At 48.8% G+C, this 27,862-nt stretch overlaps 1 protein-coding gene across 4 annotated transcripts in view; it reads right to left on the bottom strand.

Moving 5' to 3' along the window:
- The window catches only part of FOCAD (focadhesin), a 311,722-nt gene that overhangs the window by 87,188 nt on the left and 196,672 nt on the right, over window positions 1-27,862 (bottom strand). For all 4 annotated transcript variants that reach the window (XM_088472585.1, XM_088472586.1, XM_088472587.1 and 1 more), the window contains one exon: window positions 21,702-21,834. In XM_088472585.1, the coding sequence (XP_088328711.1) occupies window positions 21,702-21,834 (133 nt within the window). The remainder of the gene's footprint in view (window positions 1-21,701; window positions 21,835-27,862) is intronic.

Raw genomic sequence — 27,862 nt, 5'->3', positions numbered from 1 at the left:
GCGCTCCATCGCTCTGGCAACCCAGCAAATGGCCATAGCCGGCCGTGCTGCCCCCCCTGCAAGGGAATAAGCGGACTTCAGGCAGATTTCTACCTTGCGGTCCGTAGCATCCTTAAGGGAGGACATGGATGGCATCGGCAATGTGGCACTACGGACAAGACGGGTCACGTGAGAATCCACCTGTGGAGGGGATTCCCACTTCGCAAAATAATTATCCGCGAACGGATAAGCCACCGCCAGGCGTCTCTGCGGCTGGTATCTTTTGCCAGGTTGTTTCCACGCCTCCTCTAAATGGTCCACCAACTGACCCGAAAGAGGAAAGACTGTGGCATCGCCCTTCACATCTTTGAAAAAGGCATACTTAGATTTAGCCGCTGGGGGAACTTCGTCCTCAATCACCAAGGCTGTGCGGACCGCCCGAATAAGTCCAGGAATATATACTTTGGACTTAGCATCAGCGTCCTTAGTATGGAGAGGTTCCTGATCGTAAGGATCTAGAATCTCCCCATCATCAGACGTCCCTTCGTCATCCTCATAAGGAGCGGACAGAGACGCCACCGGCCTTTTATGAGACCGCATCACAGACTCCCCTTGCAACACATCCGACAAGTGCTGTACAGAACTCGTCAGGGAGTTAACCCACGCTGGCTCCTGAGAACCCGGGAGCGGGGAAATAGGGAGACTGTGGGGTACCACCAATTGTCGTGGGAACCCCTGCATGGGTGACGACACCACAGACTGCTGGGACAAACCCATCGGAGTAAACGCGGGCTGCGGAGCTAACTGGCCCACTAAAGCTGTTAACGCCTGAGCGAAACAAGCCCAGGGCGGCTCCTGTACCGGTGCTGTAACCGTAATAGGCCGCGCCATGGACAAACACTGCCGGCAAAGGCCCTCCGCGCTACCCTCCCCCTCCGCTAACGGTACTTTGCACGTGGTACACTGTAGCCGGAGGGGAAAATCACTTTCAGACATGATGGCACCACGTATGTGACCTCTCTCACCAATTAAGTATTAAATAGGCGAGAGACCACCCTGCAGCACCGCACCGCAAGGGCTTTAGCAGAAGGAACAGGGACAGTAATAAAGCTGACAGTTTAGATGAAGAAAAGATTACAGGCAGCAGCGCTAGCACAGTCACATACAATGCAGAGAAATAACAATTCCTGCACTAACAGCGCTGATCACTCAACTACACAGACACAGGGCCTGGTAGGACACAGCGCTGCATACACAGACCTGACCACAGCGGAGGAGAGGTATGCGGGGGGACCCAGACCACGATGCTTCCGTCCAGCGCTTCCAGCAGCGTTCACCATGCGTTCTGGAGAAGATGGCCGCCGAGGAGCAGAGAGGAGGCTGGCCTGGGGGAGGAGCGCTGCCACAGGACCAGTCGGCAGCATGCAGAGAGGGCTGTGTGCAGCGGGGGAGGCGCCGGCTGTGAGACAGGGAAGGCGCGCTCCCCTGGCATGCATTTAACCCCTGGGACGCCGCAGCGCTACCGCTCTGCTGCGGTCCGCTGTCCCAGGGGGTAGTGGAAGCGCAGGTTGGTCGCCTGGCTCCACGCTGCAGCCAGTCCCCAGGGAGCCCCCTGCCTGGGGACTTAGGACCATGTGATCAGCGGGGACCCACCGCGGGACCCCGCTGCTTACCTCTGTCCCCCTTGAATCCGGCCATGGTCCGGAGCATCTGGGGTCACCGCTAGCTGTGACCCCAGACGCCCACCAGCATCCCCGGATCAGTACCGGCGTTCTGGTACCGGCGGGGTGTAGGGAAGACAGCATGGACGTCAGGACTGACTGTCCATGCTGTACATCCAGTTGTGCAGCCACAGCTGCATGAAGAATAAGCTTCAGGGGCTCTTCTAGCCCCCACTCCAACAGGTGCACCCGACTCCGGCCGGGCACCAAACGAAACTGAGGTGCCTTGGCCTGGGGGCGGGGTATAGGAGGGGGACCTAGTGCATCCTGGGAGGCTGAAAGCTTAACTCTTTGGTGCCCTGCGACTGACGTCACACCTATACCCCCAAGGTATCCTGTGGATACCCTATGGACCCTGAAGTAGAAATGCTTAGTTTTTATACGCATTGTACTTTTTGAAAGGTTGGGGGAAGGGTAAAAGAAGGGGGAAGGGAAAATTGGGAAGGATAAGAGGGTAATACAAAACACAGAGAGATTGTATATTCAGTATTCACTCAAACAATGTATATATGAGATATGCGGTTTCTGTATTCCCCTAAATGAGGGTGCTCCCTAGGAGCAATATTGGCTATGTTCAAAGGAAAGAAGAAGAAAAAGTACTCCTCTACTGCGGGGCACACCTCATATTTTAGTTAGTAAAATTTTACTTTTATTTATTCTATTAAAATATGTAAAGTAACAGCATTTTACAAAAACACATGAGCTTAAAACAATTCTTTGGAAAGATATCCTGTTGTGAGATACAGGAAGAGATATGTATATTGATAAACAGCATAATATACTCCCTTTATAGGAGATGCAATAGTTTCTGGAATTTATGTACAAAAATCAGAACAGTTTGGACTATATATCATTTGTTTACTTAGCAAATTCCTATGTATGTGTCCTGAACTGTATAAGGAACAATAGCTCTGTATCTCCCAATAAATATAAAAAAATACACAACAACATACAATTCGAAAAAGAACAATTTTTAGAAAAAGTGCTGGTAGGTGATCATATACACCAACAAGGTATATATCGGTGAAATGAAAAGAAAATGTTGTGAATTACACACAGATTAAAATTGCACCTTGAACCAGACCATGTGTCACAATGTTAGAATAATTATAGGGTGAGGCGTCCCTCAAGTAACTGGTAACGTATGGGTTAATTTGTCAGGTAAGTATTGTTCAAATGACGTATTAATAGAGAGAAATGCAGTATCCATGCACTTAGATACATTTTGATCTGCTTTCTCCAGTCATACCATGTATCAGACTGGAGATGAGAGTCCCTATGCAATGGCACAGTTAAGAAATAAAAGGACTGTTTCTGCTGCCCTGCAGCAGAGGAGTACTTTTTTCTTCTTCTTTCCTTTGAACATTTTTATACGCATTTGCAAGTTAAATATGAGGCTTTAAACACCATTGGTAAATGCCTTAAGGCAGTGGTTCCCAAACTTTTTTGAACCACGGCACCCTAGAGTAACTGCATTGTTTTCATGGCACCTCTAAGCCAAAAGTTTGTTAAGGAGAAATGTAGTAAAGTGAAATAAATTGTGCTTACCTGTCACCCTTAGGATCAGTTATGTGGTGGTGGACAAGTTTTAAGATGGTGTTCGTTCACATATTTACATTACATTGACCATAAATAATTTGATTTGGTGCTGGACCACCAACCTGAGGCACCCCTGCAAGTGTCCCAAGGCACCCCAGGGTGCCATGGCGCACAGTTTGGGAACCACTGCCTTAAGGAAAACCGAGCAAACGGATGGGTGCCCTGCATGACTATTTAACTCCCCTTTAGTTATTGAAGGTTTCTATTAATGCTTTTACGAATGGCTACTACTATGCAAGTTTACTTCAAAGTAAAAAGATGGCTTATATCTCTGTACTATATAACTGCAGTTACACACATTTTTCTTCCAGAGACCCATTAACAGCTAAATGTACTCTCAACTGTATACGTTGACTTCCACAGAAATATTCAGGGTAAATTGAATGACAGATGAAATGCGAGAAGTTTACAAACCAGAGACATTGTGGTATTGTAATGGGCATGCTCTTGGCAATGGTAAAGAAATAGAGAGTTCAAAAGTTCAGCAGCTCAAATATCACGTTTGGCATAGTTAAAACTATCTCTGTGGTTGCCTAAAGTAGAAACCAGACATTCCAGTACACATCGCCAGCAGCTTCATGGAGTAAAGTGAATACATGGCAACAACTAAATAAAACAGAGACTGATTATAATGGATCCTACACAGTATGTGTGCCAGGTGCTAAAAGAAATAGGGTTCCTGTAATCCCAGCATTATATGTACACCCAAATAACCTCCACCCAGTGGTCTTTATGAAAGTGTAACTGTAGAGGCCTTGAAAAAAAAGAAGAAAAGCACCCATCACGATATTTTTGTGGAAAAAAAAAAAAAGCCATGGTGCAACAAAGGCAAAACAAACTAGCAGTGCCTTGTAAGATGCGTCCGCCTCAGTAAGGAAAATATGAAATGCATTTCAAATATTATCTGAGGCAAAGCATTCCCTGTATTAAAAGTTAAAATGGATTGTCTTAACCATTTACGAAAAGATATGTTTTATATTTTTAATGCACAGGCAATATCTTTTACTCTCTCTTTTACTCTAACAAATTAACACTAGTTTTTTAAATTCTGCACCATGATGTGTGTATGTTTTTGGTAATGATTTCCTGGTACAAGGGCAGGGTTGGTGCTAGAGTGTTCGGTGCGCCCCTGCAAACTATAAGTTTGCACCCTCCAACAAATATGTCCTCTTGACAGTATACACCACACAGTATAGCCTCTTATTCACATTATGCCACACAATAGAGCCCCTTAAACACATAATGGCACACAGTAGATCCCCTTATTCACCTTATGTCACATAGTAGTGGACTGGGCCTAATGCCGATCACCAGGAGGTCATGCCATTGCCTGCCTACCTAAGGGCTCATAAAGTGTCCTCAGCCGAATGCCTTGAGTCACTTACTTGTGGCACAGGCAATCTGCCTGCCTAACATGCCACACAGGCCTGATTGCACCCACGGGCCTAATGCCCGACACCTAGTGGTCTAGGGAGGGGGTGTGGTAAATTATCGGTGGCTAAGGCCAGCTACCGGTAATCGAGGATAGGCTACAGTGGGGAGCTTCATTTAGTTCTTTGCTTCCCACCACTTGCAGCACTCCCCAGTCCTCATCTTCTTTCTTCTGCCATCAGACCGTCCTGACCAGCAGCGCCGTCTTTTGGTCTCTTTCGCAGGCATGTAAGCTCTTCACATGAAGTCCTCTTCAAATGACTGCCGCCACCTTACTGAAGGCTCCGCCCGGCAGTGTCTCATGCAGCTTTTTTTTAATATATATATTTTATTATGCCTTATTTATATGGCGCCACAAGGATATACAATAAACAATTGAGCAGAACAAAAGAACAGTGACTTACAGTACAAGGCAATGCAGGACAAGTACATGGTATATAAACATTGCTGCAACAGCGGTCATAACACTCAAGTTGTACGGTGGCAGGAGTCAAGGGTTAGGTTCCCTAAGTAATATTAAGGGAAGGCAAGGCACATGGGGAAGAGTGCCCTGCTCATGACAGCTCACATTCTAACCGGTAGGCGTAACCACACAGGGGTGACACAGATGGGGTAGATAGTGAGCATGGGACAAAGTGTTAGGATGAGAGATGGAAGGTTTTGATGAAGCAGTGGGTCTTGAGAGCCTGTTAGAAGTTTTGCAGAGAGGAGGACAGTCTGACAGGGAGAGGTAGAGAATTGCAGCAGTATTTGACAGGAGAGGCGGCATTCATTAGTGGAGCAAAGAGGGTGGACAGGAGTGCGAAGGGAGATAATATGAGATATGGTAAGAACTTACCCTTGTTATCTCTATTTCTACGAAGTCCATAGGGTTCCACAGGATACCTTGGGGTATAGGTGTGATGTCAGTCGCTGGGCACCATAGAGTTAAGCTTTTCAGCCTCCCAGGATGCACTAGGGTCCCCCTCCTATACCCCACCCCCGAGCCAAGGCACCTCAGTTAGTTATCAAGCCATAGGCCGGAGGAGGAGAAGGAAGAGAGAGAAAAAAGATCTGGACACATACAAGAATCACATTCTCATCAGAGGGAGACGGAAAACCGGTGACCAGAGCAAAGCCCATCTGCAGCACAGGTGCGACAGGGCGGGAGTCCTGTGGAACCCTATGGACTTCGTAGAAATAGAGATAACAAGGGTAAGTTCTTACCATATCTCATATTTTCTACTTCAGGGTCCATAGGGTATCCCACAGGATACCTTGGGGATGTCCCAAAGCAGTATCCTTTAAGGGTGGGGACGCTCCTGTGCAGAAAGGAGAATCCGCCGCCCGAAGGAAGCATCCTGAGAGGCGAAGGTGTCAAACCTGTAATACCTCACGAAGGTATGGACAGAGGACCACGTAGCAGCCTTGCAGATCTGAACTGCCGAGGCACCACGTCGAGCTGCCCACGAAGGACCCACAGACCTAGTGGAATGAGCCTTCAGAGAAGGAGGGACCGGTAGGCCTTCATGAAGATAAGCTTCAGAAATAGCCATACGGATCCAGGCTGCCAAAGTTTGCTTTGAAGCAGGCCAACCCTTTTTACGGAAGCCATAGAGGACAAACAAAGCGTCCGACTTCCTAAACGAAGAAGTGCGGTCAACATAAGTCCTTAAGGCCCGCACAACATCCAAAGAGACCTCACCCACGGAAAGACCCGGTGAGTTAAAGGCCGGAACAACTATTTCCTCGTTAACATGAAACTGGGAAACAACTTTGGGAAGAAACTCGGGCCGAGTGCGGAGCACTGCCCTGTTCCCATGAAAAACCAAGAAAGGGGGTCTACAAGAAAGAGCCCCTAACTCAGAAACACGTCTGGCCGAAGCAATGGCCAGAAGGAAAACAGTCTTAGCTGTTAGCCATTTAAGATCCACTGAGCCCAGTGGTTCAAACGGCGGTCCTTGGAGAGCCCTCAGGACCACAGCCAAATCCCAAGGCGCCACAGGTGGAACAAAGGGCGGCTGAATGCGGAGAACACCCTGCATAAAGGTGCGCACATCCGGGATTGTAGCAATCCTACGGTGAAACCAGACAGATAGGGCCGAAACCTGTACCTTCAAAGAAGCAAGGCGAAGCCCATGATCTAGTCCCGCTTGCAGGAAGGCGAGAATCCGAGACAGACGAAACTCCCGCGGTGCATAACCTCTCGGTCGACACCACTGGAAGAACGTATGCCACAAGCGATGGTATATCCTCGCGGAAGACGGTTTCCGAGCTCGTAACATGGTACGCACCACAGAGCTGGAAAACCCCCGGGACCTCAGCATGGGCGTCTCAACAGCCACGCCGTCAAAGACAGCCGAGTCAGGTCCGGGTGAAGGCAAGGACCCTGAGACAGAAGGTCCGGTCGTAGCGGCAACCGCAGAGGACTGTCCACGGACAGACCCTGAAGGTCTGAGAACCAGTGCCGTCTGGGCCACGCGGGAGCTATCAACAGGAGCGTCCCTCCTTCCTGTTTGAATTTCCGGATTACCCGTGGAAGAAGGGAGACCGGAGGGAACAGGTATGCGAACCGGAACGTCCACCGGACGGACAGAGCATCCACCAGAGACGCCCCTTCGTCTCTTGTGCGAGACCCGTACACCGGCAACTTGTTGTTGTGCCGGGACGCCATGAGGTCGATTTCTGGAAGACCCCACCTGTCCACCAGTAGTTGAAAAACGTCCGGGTGCAGGGACCATTCCCCCGGATGAACGTCTTGGCGACTTAGAAAGTCCGCCTCCCAATTGAGCACTCCCGGGATGAAGACCGCTGATATGGCCGGAAGATTGCGCTCCGCCCAAACCAGGATCCGAGAGACCTCTACGAGAGCCGCCCGACTGCGAGTTCCTCCTTGCCTGTTTATGTAGGCCACGGTGGTAGCATTGTCCGACTGGACCTGCACCGGGCGACCCTGGAGAAACCGCTGTGCCTGCTGGAGAGCATTGAAGACCGCACGGAGTTCCAAGATATTTATTGGAAGCTCCGCTTCTGTCGGCGTCCACCTGCCCTGGAACAAGTGTGGACCCGAAACTGCTCCCCAGCCCCGAAGACTGGCGTCCGTTGTCAACAGGACCCAATTTGGAACCCAGAACGGACGTCCCTTGTTGAGGTGGATCGTCTGTAACCACCACGCAAGGGACAGGCGAACCTCCGGGGTGAGCACAAATCGTCTGGGACTTCAGAGACTGAGGCAGCCCATTCCACTTGGAGAGGATCAGGTGCTGCAGAGGTCTGGAGTGAAACTGGGCGTATTCCACCATGTCGAACACCGACACCATGGAGCCCAGTAACCTCATCGCCGAGTGTAAGGACACCCGGCGGCTGTGCAGGCAACTGCGCACCCTTGACTGTAAAGCAGAGATCTTGTCCTCCGTCACGAAGATCCTTTGCTGTCCCGAGTCCAATAAGGCTCCAAGATGCAGAATCCTCAGAGACGGGATTAGAGTGGACTTCTGCCAGTTGATTAGCCAGCCGTGCCGTTGCAGCAGTGCAATGGTCAGGTCCAAGTGGCGTAACAGGAGCTCTGGAGATCCTGCCACCAATAGCAGGTCGTCCAAATACGGCAACATGCGGACTCCCTGCAGCCGCAGAGAAGCCGCCATGACCGCCATCACCTTGGTGAAAACACGTGGTGCTGTTGCCAGGCCAAAAGGTAACGCCCGAAACTGGAAGTGGTCGCTGCGGATTGCAAACCTGAGGAACTGTTGATGGCGCAAAAGAATAGGGACATGCAGGTAAGCGTCCTGTATGTCCAATGACACCATGTAGTCCCCAGGTTCCAGCGCCAGAATGATGGACCGTAGGGTCTCCATCCGAAACTTCGGGACCCGCAAAGACTTGTTGAGTGCTTTGAGGTTGAGAATCGGACGATATGACCCATTGGGTTTCTGTACCAAAAATAGATTTGAATAGAAACCCTGGCCCCTCTGGGAGAATGGAACAGGCACTATAACTCCAGCCTGGAGCATAGTGTGCAATACCTTCCGCAGCTCCGTAGCCTTGTTCCGGTCTGATGGTAGACCCGTGGTGAAGAAGCGAGCCGGGGATCTGTGCCGGAAGGAGAGGGCGTATGCGTGGGAAACCACCTCCAGAACCCAAGTGTCTGTCGTAGTGGTCGACCAACACTGGGCGAACTGTAGCAGGCGGCCTCCCACCCTGGGATCCCCCAAAGGGAGGCCCGGACCGTCAGGCCGCAGGCTTGTCATCTGGCTTGGGGGCCGGACGTCTGGTACTCCATGCCTGCTTCCGGGGCTTGACCGATTTCTTAGGGCCAGCCTGTCGAGGAAACGACTGTGGTTTGGGCCTGCCCTGGGCCCTAGATGACCGAAAGGACGATGGTCCAGAACCAGAAGGAGCAGCGGCCGACGGGAGACAAGCAGATTTGGCTGCCGCCAGCGTGGCCACAATCTTATCCAGATCCGGACCGAAGAGAACTTCTCCGGTAAACGGCAACGCTTCCAGACCTTTCTTGGAATCTGCGTCCGCCTTCCAGGATCGCAGCCACAAGGTGCGACGAGCAGCTACCGCTGCTGAAGAAATTCTAGACACCAGAGTACTAATGTCTAGAGCCGCCTCGTTGATGTAGGTGGCCGAATCACGGAGATTGCCAATCAACTCCGCCTGTTCGGCCGGACAGTCGGATTCAAAAGAAGCCTCTAATGAATCCGCCCAGCGCTCCATCGCTCTGGCAACCCAGCAAATGGCCATAGCCGGCCGTGCTGCCCCCCCTGCAAGGGAATAAGCGGACTTCAGGCAGATTTCTACCTTGCGGTCCGTAGCATCCTTAAGGGAGGACATGGATGGCATCGGCAATGTGGCACTACGGACAAGACGAGTCACGTGAGAATCCACCTGTGGAGGGGATTCCCACTTAGTAAAATAATTATCTGCGAACGGATAAGCCACCGCCAGGCGTCTCTGCGGCTGGTATCTTTTGCCAGGTTGTTTCCACGCCTCCTCTAAATGGTCCACCAACTGACCCGAAAGAGGAAAGACTGTGGCATCGCCCTTCACATCTTTGAAAAAGGCATACTTAGATTTAGCCGCTGGGGGAACTTCGTCCTCAATCACCAAGGCTGTGCGGACCGCCCGAATAAGTCCAGGAATATATACTTTGGACTTAGCATCAGCGTCCTTAGTATGGAGAGGTTCCTGATCGTAAGGATCCAGAATCTCCCCATCATCAGACGTCCCTTCGTCATCCTCATAAGGAGCGGACAGAGACGCCACCGGCCTTTTATGAGGCCGCATCACAGACTCCCCTTGCAACACATCCGACAAGTGCTGTACAGAACTCGTCAGGGAGTTAACCCACGCTGGCTCCTGAGAACCCGGGAGTGGGGAAATAGGGAGACTGTGGGGTACCACCAATTGTCGTGGGAACCCCTGCATGGGTGACGACACCACAGACTGCTGGGACAAACCCATCGGAGTAAACGCGGGCTGCGGAGCTAACTGGCCCACTAAAGCTGTTAACGCCTGAGCGAAACAAGCCCAGGGCGGCTCCTGTACCGGTGCTGTAACCGTAATAGACCGCGCCATGGACAAACACTGCCGGCAAAGGCCCTCCGCGCTACCCTCCCCCTCCGCTAACGGTACTTTGCACGTGGTACACTGTAGCCGGAGGGGAAAATCACTTTCAGACATGATGGCACCACGTATGTGACCTCTCTCACCAATTAAGTATTAAATAGGCGAGAGACCACCCTGCAGCACCGCACCGCAAGGGCTTTAGCAGAAAGAACAGGGACAGTAATAAAGCTGACAGTTTAGAGAAGAAAAGTTACAGGCAGCGCTAGCACAGTCACATACAATGCAGAGAAATAACAATTCCTGCACTAACAGCGCTGATCACTCAACTACACAGACACAGGGCCTGGTAGGACACAGCGCTGCATACACAGACCTGAGCCACAGCGGAGGAGAGGTATGCGGGGGGACCCAGACCACGATGCTTCCGTCCAGCGCTTCCAGCAGCGTTCACCATGCGTTCTGGAGAAGATGGCCGCCGAGGAGCAGAGAGGAGGCTGGCCTGGGGGAGGAGCGCTGCCACAGGACCAGTCGGCAGCATGCAGAGAGGGCTGTGTGCAGTGGGGGAGGCGCCGGCTGTGAGACAGGGAAGGCGCGCTCCCCTGGCATGCATTTAACCCCTGGGACGCCGCAGCGCTACCGCTCTGCTGCGGTCCGCTGTCCCAGGGGGTAGTGGAAAGCGCAGGTTGGTCGCCTGGCTCCACGCTGCAGCCAGTCCCCAGGGAGCCCCCTGCCTGGGGACTTAGGACCATGTGACCAGCGGGGACCCACCGCAGGACCCCGCTGCTTACCTTTGTCCCCCTTGGATCCGGCCATGGTCCGGAACATCTGGGGTCACCGCTAGCTGTGACCCCAGATGCTCACCAGCATCCCCGGATCGGTACCGGCGTTCTGGTACCAGCGGGGGTGTAGGGAAGACAGCATGGATGTCAGGACTGACTGTCCATGCTGTACATCCAGATGTGCAGCCACAGCTGCACTAAAGAAAGCTTCAGGGGCTCTTCTAGCCCCCACTCCGACAGGTGCACCCGACGCCGGCCGGGCACCAAACTAAACTGAGGTGCCTTGGCTCGGGGGCGGGGTATAGGAGGGGGACCCTAGTGCATCCTGGGAGGCTGAAAAGCTTAACTCTATGGTGCCCAGCGACTGACGTCACACCTATACCCCAAGGTATCCTGTGGATACCCTATGGACCCTGAAGTAGAAAAGGTCAGAGACGTAACTGGGAAAGGAATGGATTAGGGCTTTCAAAGTGTCTGCGAGAATCTTGAATTGGGTTCTGAAAGGGAAGGGGAGCCAGTGTAGGGCTTGTAGGAGAGGGGAGACAGATGTAGTATGTTTGGAGAGGAAGATGAGCTGGACAGCAGCATTGAGGACAGATTGGAGTGGAGATAGGTAGGAGTCAGGGAGGCCAGATAGCAGGAGGTTACAGTAGTCCTATCTGAAGATGACCAGTGAGTGGATTAGGGTCTTAGTAGCATACAGTGGTCTGATCCTGGAAATATTTTTGAGATTGATACGGCAGAAAGGTACTGAATGTGTGGTATGAAGGTGAGGAAGGAGTCAAGGATAACTCCAGGACAGCACACTTGGGGGCTAGAGGAGATGGTTGTGTTGTCAATAGATAATGAGATTGTGGGAAGCGAGGTTATGCGGGAGGGTGGGAATATGATCAGTTCAGTTTTAGACATATTAAGTTTAAGAAATGCTGGGATATCCAGGAAGAGAAAGCAGAGAGACAGTTAGAGATACATCTGTGGATATAGGGGTAGTAGGCAGGGGAGGAAAGGTAAACCTGAGTATCATCAGAATAGAGATGATATTGGAGGCCAAAAGAGCTGATGAGCTAACCTAAAGAGGAAGTATAGAGGAAGAGTAGGATAGGTCCAAGAACAAAACTTTGGGGGACACCTACTGTTAGTGGAAGTAGAGTCATGGGAGGAGACAGAGAGGTAGGATGACTGCCAGGAGAGGGCAGTATCACATAGACCAAGGTAGTAAAGTATTTGCAGGAGAGGGTGGTCCACAGTGTCAAAAACAACAGAGAGGTCAAGAAGAATGAGCAGAGAGTAATGGCCCTTGGACTTGGCAGCAAGGAGGTCATTGCTGCCTTTCATCAGGGCAGTTTCAGTGGAGTGGAGAGTACAGAAGCCAGACTGAAAAGGGTCAAGCAGGGGAGTGGGAAGAAAGGTGGTAAAGCAGTTGTAAACAATACGCTCAAGGAGTTTGGAGGCAAAAGGGAAGAGAGAGAGATAGATCGGTAGGTGGAGAGAGTGTTAGTATCAAGGGTAGGTTTTTTTAACAATGGGGGAAACAAGGGCATGCTTGAATGGAGAGGGGACAATACCTGTGAGAGGGAGAGATTGAGGAGGTGGGCAAGATGGGAAAAGGCAGAAGGAGAGAGGTAGTGAAGAAGGCAGGAGGGACTAGGGTCAAGGGGGAAGGTGGACAGGGGGTAAAGATCGGATGAGGGTCATAACGTCATAGGCTGGCAAAGAAGAGGGTGATGTGACGAAGGTCTGGTGGGATATGATAACCTAACGTATGGAGTAAATTTTACATGTAAAGTAGATAAAGTCAATGGCAAAGAGTAAGGAGTGAAAGTGAGGAGGGGGTGAGCAGAGTAGGGAGATTAAGGTGGTGAAGAGATGCCAGAGTTTGAGGACTGGAAGGAGATGAGGTTTATGAAATACGACCATTTAGAGAGGGGAAGGGCAGCACTATAGGATAAGAGCATAAATTTGAGGTCAGCCTTAGAGTGTGATTTTCTCCACTGTCGCATGATGGTTCGTGAGCAGTTTGGGAAGTAGCTGGTGCATTCAGAATGCCAGGGTTGAGGTGGGGAACTGCAAGGATGGTGAGTAGGGAGCAAGAGAGTCAAGAGCAGGATTAAGGGAGACATTGTATAGGGAAGTGGCTTGTTCAGGACAGAAGAGAGAGAGAGAGAATAGGGGAGAGAAGTGAGTCGAGCAGAGAGGATAAGGAAGCAGTGTCACTAGCCTCATTATTACATTTAGTGATAGTAACCTTAGGAGGCAACGGTGGAGAAGGTGAGAGGAATAAGTTAAAAGAGAGAAGGTGATGGTCATAGAGGGGGAATGGGGAATTTGTGTAATCATAGATATCACAACGGTGAGTGAAAACCAGGTCAAGTGTGTGCCCACTTACATGGGAAGATGAGGAGGTCCATTGGGAGAGACCAAACGATTATGTGAGGGTAAGATGTTTAGAAGCAGAGGTTTCTGTGGGGATATCGATAGGGATACTGAAGTCACCTAAAGATAATGTGGGGGGGGTTTGGAGATCTGAAGAGAAGATGTGAGGGAGCCAGGAAGCAAAGTTGTAAGGGCGATGGTATATGACAGCTACTTGAAGGTGAACAGGTTGAAAGAGGCATATAGTCTGATACAAAGGTAGAGAATGTGAGGGATGGTTCAGCGGGAATAAGTTTGTAGGAGTAACCAGGGGTAGAAGGACCCCGACACCACTACCATGGCGTACTCCTGGGCAGGGATGTGTGAGAGAATGTGAGGGTAGAGAGCAGCAGGAGAAGTCATGTCAGATGGGGAAAACAAGAGATTTGGTAAGAACTTACCTTTGCTATCTCTGTTTCTACGAAGTCCATAGGGTCCACAGGGTCGACCTTGGGGTATAGGTTGGGAACCAAATCCGGGCACCACGCAGTTAAAGCTTTTAGCTCCCAGGATGCACTGGGCCCACTCTCCCTATAACCCCACCCCCAAGCCAGAGGCACCTCAGTTTGTAAGTAGCCAAAGGCTGGAGGAGGAGAGAAAAAGAGAGAGAAAACTGGAACACTCAATAACCATACTCACAGAGAAGGAGATGGGAAACCGGCGTGCAGTGACACAGCCCATAGGAAGCCAGGTGCGTCAGGGCGGGTGCCCTATGGACTTCGTAGAAACAGAGATAACAAAGGTAAGTTCTTACCATATCTCTTGTTTTCCTCTTCAGGGTCCATAGGGGGTCCACAGGGTTGACCTTGGGGATGTCCCAAAGCAGTTCAACCAAGGGTGGGGACGCTCCTGTGCTGAGAGGAGAATCCGTCGCCAAAAAGGAAGCATCCTGAGAGGCAAAGGAAACCAATGCCTAGAACCTTAAAAAGGTGTGGACAGAAGACCACGTGGCCTCCTAGTAAGGCAAAACAGCCGAGGCGCCACAGCAAGCCGCCCACGAGGGTTACATGTCCCGAGAAAAAACAAGCATCAACAACAGAAAGGCCCACCCATGGGTAGGCCCCTGAGAAAGACATACGAGGCCAATCAGCTAACATTTGGTTATAGGCCGGCCATCCTTTCCTGTGAAAACCAGAAATCTCAGACCACAAATAAGGAGTCTGATGGAACTTGAATGGATCACAGAAATCCAAAGAGGCCGGACAACAGTCAATGAGGCCACACCAGCCGAGAGGACTGGGGACTGAATGGCCGTTCCAAAAGTTCCAAATAATACGGAACCTAAAAACCACTTTAAGAAGAAACACAGGGCGAGAGCAATTCACACCCTGACATGATGCCCTCCAGAAGAGGGAGCCACATGAGAACGCTCCCAATTCAGACACTCTCCTGGCTGATATAAACACCCTGAGAGAAAGAGAGAGCCTAAGCAATAGACCATGTAATGGCTATCACAACCAGCGGTTCCATTGACTGTCCCCGGAGGGAACAAAGAACCACTACTTATACCCCTTTCAGACATACTGAGATTCCCGGGATTTTGGCCTGCCTCGGACAAAATTCCCGGGTCTCATGTCTGTGTGAAAGGTACCTACCCGGGAACACGTAGCCGCCCCTGCAATCGACAAGGGTATTTCCCAGGACTTAAGTCCCGGGAAGACTACCCTGCTCTAGTGTGAATGGTGCAACCCGGGGATTTTACTCCCAGGCTGCACCAGGCAGTTTCTGATTGGCCCTGGCTCCGACTGAGCCACTGGGGAGGCGGCACCAGCGGCGGTAACAGCGCCCACACCCCTTCCCATACTCAGCGCTGGCAGCACTGAGAGCAGCGGCACCCCTGTACCTGTAATTACCGGCAGTAGCAGCGCCGCTGGTAACAGTGCCCCCGCACCCCCCCCCCTTCCCATACTCAGCGCCGGCAGCACTGAGAGCAGCGCCCCCCAACCTGTCCCTGTAATTACCAGCGGTAGCAGCGCCGCCGGTAACAGCGACCACACCTCCCCCCCTTCCCATACTCAGCGGCGGCAGCACTGAGATCAGCGGCTATCTGTCCTCAGCCCCAGCGGGGGAACTTTCCGGCTGTCACCGGGCAGAAGTGGAGGGAGAGGTTACAGCCTCCCCGTTTTCTCACTGCTGCACGGAGCTGCGCTGGGAAACTACAGGTACAGGGAGACTGCTCTGCTCTTTCACACATGCTGCATACGGGAGAGGGGCTGGGGGGGGAGAAAGGGAGTAGGAGCAGATATTTTCAGTGACCTGTCCCTCTGTCACTTTCCCCACCTGTCCCTCTGTCACTTTCCCCACCTGTCCCTCTGTCACTTTCCCCACCTGTCCCTCTGTCACTTTCCCCACCTGTCCCTCTGTCACTTTCCCCACCTGTCCCTCTGTCACTTTCCCCACCTGTCCCCCTGCGCCTTACCGTCCACTTTAATAAAACTGTCTAAAACGCTCAAAAACCCTGCTCTTGTCTGAAAGGGGTCTACCTGGGAATTTCCCGGGTAGATAGTGTAGTGTGAAAGGGGGGTCTAGACCAAATACCTGGGAATTTTCACAGGAGAAATTCCCGGGTCTGAGCAGGAAATTTCCCCGGTTGTATGTCTGAAAGGGGTATTACTCTCAAGGAGCCCCTAGGGGGGACAAATGGAGGCATAATCCAGAAAACACTCCAAAGGATGAACTGGATACCAGAGTGGAGCAATTCCATATCTTAACCATACAGACAGTGTAGAGATCCGCACTGTCAGGAAGGTCAGGCCGAGGGTGAAACCCAAGCCAGCCGGAAGGAATGCCAGAATATCTGGAAATCCTGGACACCGGAGGATCATATCGACAGGTACAATACCATAAGAATTATAGCTGCCACAGTTAGTGGTAGGTCCCAGCAAAAGCTGATCTATGTGCTCTAATCATTCCAACGATGACAAAGCCAGGGAAGCCGTAAGACCACTGTAGGGACGCAGTCAAAGACAAATGACCCAGGTCCAAGGCAAAACCAAGGACCCTGAGACAACAGGTCCGGGCAGTGAAGCATCAGGAATGGAGTATCGATGGAGAGACACCGAAAATCCAAGTACCCCTGACATCTGGGGCAATCAGGAGCCACCAGCAGGAAAGCATCTCCATCTCGATTGAAACACTTCCAAAGACCTCGAGGAAGAAGGGAGACCGGAGAACACAGTGGAAGGACCACTTCGCCGACAAAGAGTTTCTGCAGGTTGCTTCAGAATCCCCAGAGCTGGACTGTAACACCATAGTGTGATAAAGTCAGAAGGCCATGAGGGTCATCTCAGGGGGACCCCCCCTTCTCACCAGGAGATGAAACCTCTCTTGGGGAAGAGACTAGTCCCCGGGATGCACGTCGTGATGGCTGAGGAATCCCGCTTCCCAATGGAGAGCTCCTGAAATGAACGCTGCCGAGATGGTCGGGAGTAGACCCACGGACTATGTCCGAATGTGTGACATACCTGTCATTGCCACCCAACGAACAGTGTTGCTAAAAAGGAAGCCACTGTCATGACCCTGTCGGACTGAACCTTTTCACCATGAAACAAGAGTTATGCCAGAGTCAAGGCCCAAGACAGCCTAAAGTTCCAACAAGTTAATTGGCAGGGTGGAATGGACAGACGTCCAACTGCACTGAAATGGATGCGAACCAGACACTGTCCATAGCAAAGAATACCCTGGACGAGATGGCCATAGCCACCCGGACAGGGACCGACTTGCCTCCGGAGAGAGCATCATCATTTGAACAGTGATCCGACAGAAAAAACTTGTTCCATCTGGAGATGAGCCAAGTATGGAAAGGTCTGGAATGGAACTGAGCCCATTCCACCCTTCCAAAGGCAGACACTGAATATTTCACCACGCATCCCAGAGTGTAAAGACATATGTCGACTGCGTAGACATCCATGTATTCCTAATGGAAGAGTGAAGATTCCATCTTACGCCAGAAGAATTCTCCGATTCTGAGAATCCAGCAGGGCTCCTAGATGAAGAATACCCAGAGAGGGATGCAGGGAGGACTTTTTCCCCGTTGATTAAACGTCTGCACCCTGAAGAAGCCACGGTCACCCTGACCTGGCTGTAAAGTACCCCAGTGATCCCGCTAAGAGCATGAGGCCGTCCAGGTACAGGAGCATTGGGATATACTGCACAGGAGAACTGTCAGAAAATCCAAAGCGCTGTTAAACCCCCATGGGGCTGAGGACAGTCCCAAAAGGCAGAGCCTGAAAAATTGTAAGTGTTGCTGTGATACCTTTCATCAGCATGGGCTGAGGTTTGCTGTATCTATAAGTACCCGTAGGTACGTGTCCTGTATATCCAGTGATACCATAAAGTCCCCAGGTTCCAAATATAGTATGATGGAGCATAGGGATTTCCTCCTGAGCCCAGGTAGCTTTAGGACCTGGTTCAGGAAATTGAGACAGAGAATAGGCCAAAGAGGACAATTCAGCCACCGCACCAGAAAGAAAGCCGAACAACCAGTCCCTCGCTGAGATAGTGGGGATGGCCTAATTAGCTCTGCTTACCGCAACGACTGTATAGCTCTCTGGATTTGTAAGGCCCTGTTCGGGTCTGAATAAGGGCTCGCGTACCATCACATGTAAAGAGGCCGCCTGAGCAATGAGAGGGCGTGCCCTCCTACCCACGTAGCTGCGGCAACTTGACACTAGTACCGGGCGAACTGAGAAAATCGGTATCTCCCAGTTGTAGGCCTGGCCCGTCAGGCTGAAGATATATCTGTAGGTTCAGAAGCAGGATCGGCTGGCAGTCTAGGCCTGCTCGTTACTGGATATGGTGGCCCTTGTAGAGGCCGACAGCCTAGGAAGAAACAGACCTTTAGGCTGACCCTGAGGACAAAAAGACTTAACAGACTTAATCTGAGGCCTTGTAGTGGGCGTAGCTGAAGGCGGTAAACTTGCCGTTAGTAATACTGCCAATGTTACTACAATCTTGTCAAGGTCAGGACCAAACAAGATCTTCCCTATAGATGGTATCTGCACCTCTGCATTCCCAGAGGGCAGCCATAGGGTATTACGGAGGATACAGTCGCAGCCGGAACTCTGAAAGTTAGGAGACTGGTATCCAACATAGGTATTTCCACCTATAACAACTGCATATATTACGTGAGCGACCAAAGACATTTGAACACTAGACGTGTTGGAGGGGAAAAAACGTTACAAATGCATCAGCCCAGTATGCAATAGTATTAACCAACCATGCTATAGCCATGGTAGGACGGGTAACAACCTCTGAAAGCGAGTATACTGATTTCAGGCAGAGTTACCACCTATGGATCCGAAGAATCCGACCACGCAGGAATGGGAGGCGTAGTAACGTCTGTAATCAGACGAGTAACACACCCATCCACCCCAGGAGGGGCTCGTGATGACCCTCAGGGAATTTGGGACAGGAGGCCAAACGCTGTTGTAATACCTCGTATCTGGCAACAGCCAGAGTCACACCATGCGATCCACCCGCTAATCAGCAACAGGGAACCCGAAGGCATGTTAGACTGAGGGTGTATGATACAGGTGCAGGTCAACATTCACTCTAACCAGAATGGACCTGTTACCAGCCCTAAAACAGGGATAATAATACCTGAAATAGGCTTCCCCCCGTGTAAGAGGGAAAGAGCCCAAAACAGTATCCAGTGCACGGCAGAGCCAACTGGGAAGCAACCACAGGGCGTCTACCACGCCCATTTGCGTTTCGTAGAAAACGACATCCACCCAGGGTGGCTGTAGCGGTAATCCCTGCAAGGGGAATGACAGACTATTGTGTCACCAGGGGGAACTCAGATACTGTGAAAAACCCCTGCAGGGAGCGACAGTCTGTGTCACAGGGGTAGAGTGCAAGAAACTGTGAGATACCCTGAGATGAAAAGGGCAATATGGTGAAGTAACCCCAAGTGAGGTACAACAATGTGGCCCGCCCGGCAATCCGCAATTGAGAGGATCCCAAGAAAACAAACCGCCCAAGGGGGTCGTGTAAGGGGGCCGGCACCAGATGGCGCCATACACATAACCCTTTATGAGTCAAATCCTCCGCACTAGCACCTGCAGCACATGACTTGCAGGATAGTAAAAATGGGTGCAATATCATGCTCTATCTCCTGGTCAGGACTATACTGGTCCTGACTGATGCCAAAATTAGCTGCAGGGACCCATTTTCAGCATATGCAACACACCGTTCCATCTAAAATATGGCAACGTGCAGCACGCAACAGTATGTGACAAACCTCAAATATTAACAAGTATATAAATGTGAGGTCTCAGAACCACCCCAAGTACAGCTGTATTAGGGTAGATTGTAAAGAAAAGGGATAGATATACACTGACAAATGAGACAATAAAGTACAGACAGTCAGCACTAGCAGAAGTCACGTACAATGCAGAAATATATATATATATATATATATACACACACACACACACACATATATATATATATATATACACACATAGATACATACATACATACATAAGCATGACATACAATATACTGCAAAATGTCACTGCATTCAACTGCCCAGATTCAGTGTCTGGGAAGGCTACAGCGCTGTGTACACTGACCTAGTCGTGAGGTACGCAGGGGGACTGAGCCAAACGCCATCTCCGGAGATCTACTGCTGCACCACAGAGAAGATGGCCGCTGGAGACCTCAGAAGCAGCGCGGCCCGCGGAGGAAGCAGCTCAGCGACGCCAGACTTTTGACACTGAAAGGCGCGCTGAGCTGAGGGGAGGAGCCGCTGTAACAGGGAAGGCTTGCTCCCCTGGCTGGCTATTAACCCCCGGGACGCTTGCTACCTGCGCCGATCAGTAAGTCCCTGGTGGTCTAGTGGACACACGGGGTATGGGGGGCCCGCCGCCACTGCCGGCGTCTCCGGTCTGTCCCCTGAGACCGGAGGCACAGGACTGCATTTGAAATGTGCGGATCACCGCAAGCGGTGATCCGCGACATTACCTGCTCCCCGTGGATCTGGCAGCAGTCCTGGGCGCCCACAGAGTCCGGCTAGAACAGACTCTGGGGTCCCACTGAGATCCCCAGATCTGTACTGGCGTCTCAGCGCCAGCAGGGTGACGGAGCGGCAGCTTTGTCCCTAAAAAAATAAAAGAAAGCTTAGGGGCTGCTAATCAGCTCCCCCTGCGCTAACGGTGACCCGACTCTGGCCGGGCACCAACTTAAACTGAGGTGCCTCTGGCTTGGGGGTGGGGTTACAGGGAGAGTGGGCCCAGTGCATCCTGGGAGCTAAAAGCTTTAACTGCGTGGTGCCCGGATTTGGTTCCCAACCTATACCCCAAGGTCAACCCTGTGGACCCCCTATGGACCCTGAAGTAGAAATACAGGTTTCAGTAATGTCTAGGAGATTCAGAGTTGTGGGGACCAGCTTATTACAGACAGATCTGGTATTCCAGAGGGCACAGAAGAGAAGGACAGAGTTTGTAGGAGAGATACAAATGCGCTTGCCAGGGTTGCTGTAGCATGGAGTTACGATTAATTTGGGAGATAGAGATGAAGAGAGTTTAGTGATGGTGCGGGCTCCAGACCTAGGTAGGGTAACTGCAGGTGGTGGGCAGGAAGGGAGTTTAGCATGATGAGAAAGGATGAGAGGTGAGGAGGAAGGGAGAATGGCTTAGTGGTGGGGTCGCAGCACCATGGTTGGAGAGAAGTGAAAGAGTGGAGTGACGGGAGAGGTGGGGAAGGGAAGCAGAGGGGAGGAAGGCATACAGAGGAGGAGAAAGAGGGGGAGGAGGGGTTGGTGAAGACAAGGGGGAAGGATAGAGGTAGGAACAGGGGGCAGAATAAAGATTGGAGTGATGGGGGTATCTATGGTTTTTCACCTTGCAATTTAATGTTAGTATGGGAAATGTCTTTCAATGTAGTAAGTACACAGTAGAATTTCCTTGATTTAAATTAATGAACATTACGGATAATGTTATTATCACTAAAATGTTTTCCTTTTTTAAAATGCAGATAAGAACGGCAGCTCATGGGGATGAATGTAATGAACCAATAAAATTACTTAATTAATTAATTATTTGATTATTATGTACAACATATGCTCTTAAAATGGCTGTGGAATATGTGTGCACTTTATAAATAACTATTAATATTGATAATAAAAAAAAATTCCCAGAGCATAAAGTAGAGGATATGGATGGTAGTGATGTCGTTATACAATATATGTTTACAAAATTGTGATATATAGACTGGAGTTCCTTACCTGGTAATACAGAAGAAGCCGAAAGTGCCATAAGTTTTATGTATGAAGAGCCAGGGACAGAGAGGTCTACCTCCTTTTCCTGCTCTTCGCCAGTCACCTCACACTCGTCCACTGGAATCACCTCTGGTCTGGCCTAAAGTCCAATAAAGTAGTTTGCTTATTACTTCAGTTTACAGTTAAAAATGACAAAGGCAGCAGAAAGAAAATGTTAAAGTAGAGCTACCCAATCAAAATACCAGTATTTACAGTTGGCTATTCCTGCGACGGGTGTGGATTATAACAGGTAGAAAGTAAAAAGGTTGACAGTGTCTAGATAGACACCAGATGTTAGACAGACAATAAGTTGACTGGGACAAAAGGTCGACAGGGACAAACAGGTCTACATGTATGAATGTTGACATGTATAAATGGTCGACAGGGTCAAAAGGTCAACGCAAAAATGGTCGACACCTTTTTTTTTTTCTAGCCCTATTCTTCACCCTAACTCTCCCCTTAGTGCCTAACCTTCGGGGTAGGTGCCTGACCCTAACCCTCCCTTCCTGGTGCATAGCCCTAACAGTCGGGGTAAGTGCATAACTCTAACCCTCCGGTAAATGCCTAACCTGGAAAAAAACAAATCGAGTGTCGACCATTTTTGCGTCGACCTTTTGACCATTGGTATCTGTCAACCTTCTTACATGTCGACATTTAGTGTGTCAGCCTTTTGTCCCTGTCGACCTATTGACTGTCCAATATCTGGTGTATATCGTCATTTTTACTATCTACAATCCGGAACTGTCCTGCGAAACACTATCACACACTAAACATTAACCACCAGACAATGGGCATATCATATGGGTGATTTTCTCACATGCTCCATGATTTGCATAAAGCTACCATCAAGTAGTACATTGGGTGATGCCAGTATTTTCTTCTAGATATGCAATCAGATAGGAGCATGAACTGAGCCTTTAATCAAACATCAGGCTGAGGTAACTATAAACAGAAAGACTGGAGTACAGTACTACTACTAGTTTTAAGCAGTTGCTAGACCAATGCAAGTTAGACCAGCGCAAGGTATATTGTACTGGCACAGAAACATTAAATATAAGTACAAAATTGCAGACCTACAGCACAAGTGACGTTATGTAACATAATGCGTCTAATTTGTGCAGCATCATCAGAATTAACAGGAAGTACAAAATCCTGACTCTGGGATTGCAATATATGCTGGCGTGCCAACATTCAGCATCTTATGACAGGAGGAGCTGGGTGAATCCAAGTGCTGGTTGTTGAATGCAGGCTAGCTACATTTTTGCATCTGGTAATGAGCAATCTTATCAGATTTCTGAAAGGAGTGGCAGCTTCTTTCGAGTGCTGCGTGCTCCATTTACATTGATTCCACCCTGGTGTGTGGGTTGTCACAGTGATCACATTAGGTGTGTAGTGTCACTTACAATTTCTTAACACCAATGGGAAACCAGCCTTATGCAGTCTTATGCATTTAACTGTGAATTTTGGCCGTGTACACGGTACGATAACATGTCAGATTTCAACGATAACGATCCTATCATTATTATTAAAATCTGACAGTTTCTGGGTCCTGCTAAAGACCATATGATGGACGATGAGCGTCCACGTATGGTAGTTGACGACTAACTACTGTCTGTGCAAGCAGGCAGACCTGGTCGATATCGACCATGTTAGCCTGTTAACTATAGGTACCCGCGATCGTTGATCGCGCGTCGTTATAGTAGTGGGGGGGTCTGCTGCATGTGCTGGATGCTCGATCCAGCACATGTAGAACGATCAGACAACGATCGTCTGATCGTTGCTGTCGTACCGTGTACACGTAGCATTACACTGTGTGTTGGACTACTGCTCCCATCAGATGCTGTTTATTGATTGCCTCAGTACAGTTTTGAAAAATGTATACTCGGTAAATTACCACTACTGCTATATTAATAGCCATTTCTATAAAGGAAGTTAGGAATGTATTGTGAATCTGTGTTGGCCTCCCCCCTTCTCACAAATTGTTTATCTTAGATTTTATTGCATCCCAATTTAGTGTGTGTTGAGCTTTTGGGGTGGGGTCCCAATCAGTGAGCACAGAGACACATGTTTGTAACTTTAGTTATTACTGCTCACTAAGGCTGCATAACCTGCGACTGCCATAGTCTGTGTTAAGATTCAAAGTGTTCAGATTATAAGTGTAATTACAATTTGATAACTAAGTCGGAGTTACACCGGAGTTAAACTGGAGGAAAACTGAGGGAAAAAACTCAAAACCAGAACGCTTTCTACACAACAACAAGCAACATACTTATGTAAATTAACAAAATCACCATCTTCTGCTGTATGCATATCCAGGCAACTACTTACTGCACTCACTGCTTGGACACTGCAAATACTTCCCTATCTGTGTACTGCTCTTGTTGATTGATCTTTGTTGATCAGAACACTTCAGACTGGATCAGCTCGGGTACATTGTAATTTTGTCCTCATTCAATTTGTATTGCCTTTTCCAATTGTGTCACATCTATCCACTTTAATCATTTGTTTAATAACTAATTCCTGCACCCACTACTCACACACCTCTCCTTTATATATATCACTTTTGGAGCTGCGCTCATACATTAGCAGCACTGTTCTTTTACATGTATTTTTGAACATTTAACAACTTTAATCCACACTGTCTACATCACACAGCCTCCACTCCAGTTTTCATCTCACTTATTACCTTGTCCACAGCATGAACACCCTTACTTCAAACAACCCCCATATTATATGTCCACATAATCCTCTACTTTATCCATCCCTATCCTCCCCCTCTTGTCTCCTCCACTTGTTCTTCCCCTTTTTTTCTCTCATCAGTCTGCTTTCCAATCCTCTGCTTCTTATCCCTCACCTTTCCTGTCCCTCCACTCTCAACCACCTCCCTCCCTCCATGGCCTTCTTACCCACCACTTTGCCCTCCTGGTATTGCCTGTCACCTCCAAGGCTGCCAAGAGAAATTCTGGGCCCGGGTACTGCAACATCCTGTGGAACCACATCATGTTGGGCATGGCTGCACCCATTTGTGAGTGGGTCTAGCATGTGAGATGCACCCACTCACAGGAGCATGACATAGCACCCAGCAGCTGGAACTAAAGTATTCACTACTGTATTAGGATGGCGGGACAGTCCCATAATAGCTGCATTTTTTATCAAGATATATGTAGATGCTAAAATGTAACATACTATAATTAAAGTGCTACAACTTTATTTTATACATCTCTCATGTAAATAACACAAACAAAATCTATTTTCTGTCATAGAGATAGATGTATGAAGGACTCAATTTTTACATAACATCAGGTCATCTTAAACACACACATTCCGCTGCTTGTATCCTAACCCACTGCTTCACACTCCTTCCTCACTATCTACCCCATCTGTTGCCCGTCTGTCTGCCCCTCCCCTTTAGAATGTAAGCTCTCACGAGCAGGGCCCTCTTCCCTCACGTGCTTCTCCTCCCCCTACTTATAGTATAATTTACTCCTAACTCCCCACAACGGGACCTAACACCTGGTTGCTGAGGCCCTGCTGCTTGTGTTACGCAGCTATGTTATAAACCATGTCCTTGTCCTGTATTGTTTTATATTACTTTTAACTGTTTTTCTTGTGCTCTTGTGCTCATTTGTGCTCGCTGCGGAACCTCTGTGGCGCCATATAAATAAAGGATAATAATAATAATAATAATAATCAGTGTTGGAGATTTTCCAGAACAAGCAATTTGATTGAGTAATGTGCTCAGAATTTTATTCATTAGCCTAATTTGGCTGTGTAACCCTGTGTGGACAATTCATGGACTAGGGCTAGCCCTATTAGACTTAATAGATAAACATTTTTTATTGTAGTATGATAATTGTGATGGCAGATTGTGTCTTATCAGTCTTGTTCAACAGACCATAAAATCTTACCAAATACAGCATGGACCGAATTCAATTAGCCGCGAAAAATGCCTTTTGGAGAAAAGTTTTCTCTGACTTGCACTTTGTCTGTTTTCTAATTATCTCCGTATTCAATTCCCCGGAGTTTTCGCCTACGCGAAAACTCCATAGGCAAAAACAGGCAAAAAAGTTTCTTCAGCAAAAGTCAGGAGAAAAGAAGTGCAAAATCTATATTTTGGGGTACAAATGTTGGGACTTGGTTCAGAACCCTTTGGACATCCCACTAATGACAAATAGGGCAAAAAAAACCTCTGGATATCCTAAACACTTGGGGGGTCGTAACCTCTGGGACGACACCATTCAAAATAGGTATGCCACACCCTGTGGTAAATCTTGCCAGAGGCAGGTTTCCTTGCTCTGAGCATAGTGTTAACCACAGAGCAGGAAAAACCCTTGGAACTTAGGAAGACAGTCTCAAGAGCCATGCCATCAAAGACAGACGACCCAGATCCGGGTAAAGGCAAGGACCTTCAGACAACAGGTCCGGACATTGACGCAACAACAACAACGGAGTGTCGATGGAGAGACTCTGAAGATCTGAGTACCAGTGACGTCTGGGCCACACTGGAGCCACCAGGAGGGCAGTTCCTCCTTCTTGTTTGAACTTCTGAAGTACTCTAGGAAGAAGGGATATTGGAGGGAAGAGATATGCAAACTGGAAGGTCCACTTGACTTAGAAAGTCTATCAAGAGAGCCTTGGCGTCCCTTATCCTGGACACGTACAGAGGCAGTTTGTGATTCTGTCGAGAGGCCATGAGGTCCAAGTCCGGAATGGCCCCCCATCTGTCTACTAGGAGCTGAAACACTTCTTGTTGAAGAGACCATTCCCCAGGATGCACGTCGTGACGGCTGAGGAAGTCCGCTTCCCAATTTAGAACTCCTGGAATGAACACCACCAATATGGCTGGTAGATGGCCTTCCGCCCATTTCTAGATGCGTGACACCTCTGGCATAGCCGCTGGACTTCGAGTCCCTCCTTGATGGTTTATGTATGCCACATACATGAAAGCCATGGTCCCGGTGGCTGGCAAGTCGAGCTCTACCCACTTGCTGGAGAGCTGATAGAGAGTCACTCGATGTTCCGTGTAGAGTGGAGTAGCCGGGCTAGTAAGATGGGACGCTCCTGAGGGGTGAAGAAGGAGTGCAGTCAGGCTCCTTATTGAAGTAGGCAAACTGAAGGCAAGCACCTACGCGTTTCAACTTCTTACTGAAGTCTTTTTCGAGGTGAGTATGTTAGTCAAATCCTCTAGCCTTATAAAGGCAGTTTAATTGTTTCATTATATGCAGCTGTTTTACAAACATGACCTCACTGATTAAATAATTATTTAACGACGAAAAAAAGAAAGGAATGACAGGATTAAAAGGAAACTTTTTATATGTAAATTGCACACTTATGCTGAGAACATAATTATTACAATGCATATCAACACAAAATATTTATTCATGTGGAAGAAAACTATTATTATTTCTAAATAAGCAATAAAGCCTCAATTTTTCTAATAGGAAGACAATCTTTCAGAGACAATGCTCTAGTCTTGGAGAAGATTGGTGTATTTAAATTTATTATCATACACATTTTTAATTTCAATTCTAAATGGCACTCACTTCTTACAGTACTAGTGCCTGATACATACAAAATAAAAATATATAACAAGGAGAAAGAGAAAAGAGAGAATAAAAGGTAGGTAGATTATGCAGCGTATGCAAGTATGAGATTGTTCTATGGCAAAATCCTTTAATCCGGTCTTACATTAACGTTATAACTATTATTGACTTATTAAAATGTGACTGCATGCAAAAATCACTCATTAGTTCCATGATATTAGCAATTCACATTCTTTGAAGTGAGATAAATATATAGATGTAAAATAATCCACAGATAAAATGACATAGGGGATTCGCTAAGATGGAGGTCTCAGAATATACTGTTCAACTCAATGTGTTCATTGAGACCATCTGGAAAAAGGCTATTCATGTTAAAGATCCAGAATATCTCCCGCATGCATGAAGTCTGGTGGAAGCAGTCTCGCCCTCTACATGTGGGCAGGATCGTTTCTATTCCCACTACCTTCAGATGTCTCCATTGTGCTGATCCAAAAAGTGTCTAGACACACTATGAAGAAAATGATTTTTTAGGCTATTCTTCCTATGTTCTCAGCATAAGTGTGTATTTATACACTTGTGCAATTT

The sequence above is a fragment of the Taudactylus pleione genome, unplaced genomic scaffold, assembly GCF_031769625.1.
Source record: "Taudactylus pleione unplaced genomic scaffold, aTauple2 ptg000127l, whole genome shotgun sequence".
Lineage (NCBI taxonomy): Eukaryota > Metazoa > Chordata > Amphibia > Anura > Myobatrachidae > Taudactylus > Taudactylus pleione.
The sequence above is the reverse complement of the archived record's forward strand: the minus strand, read 5'-3'. Positions and strand labels throughout refer to the sequence as shown.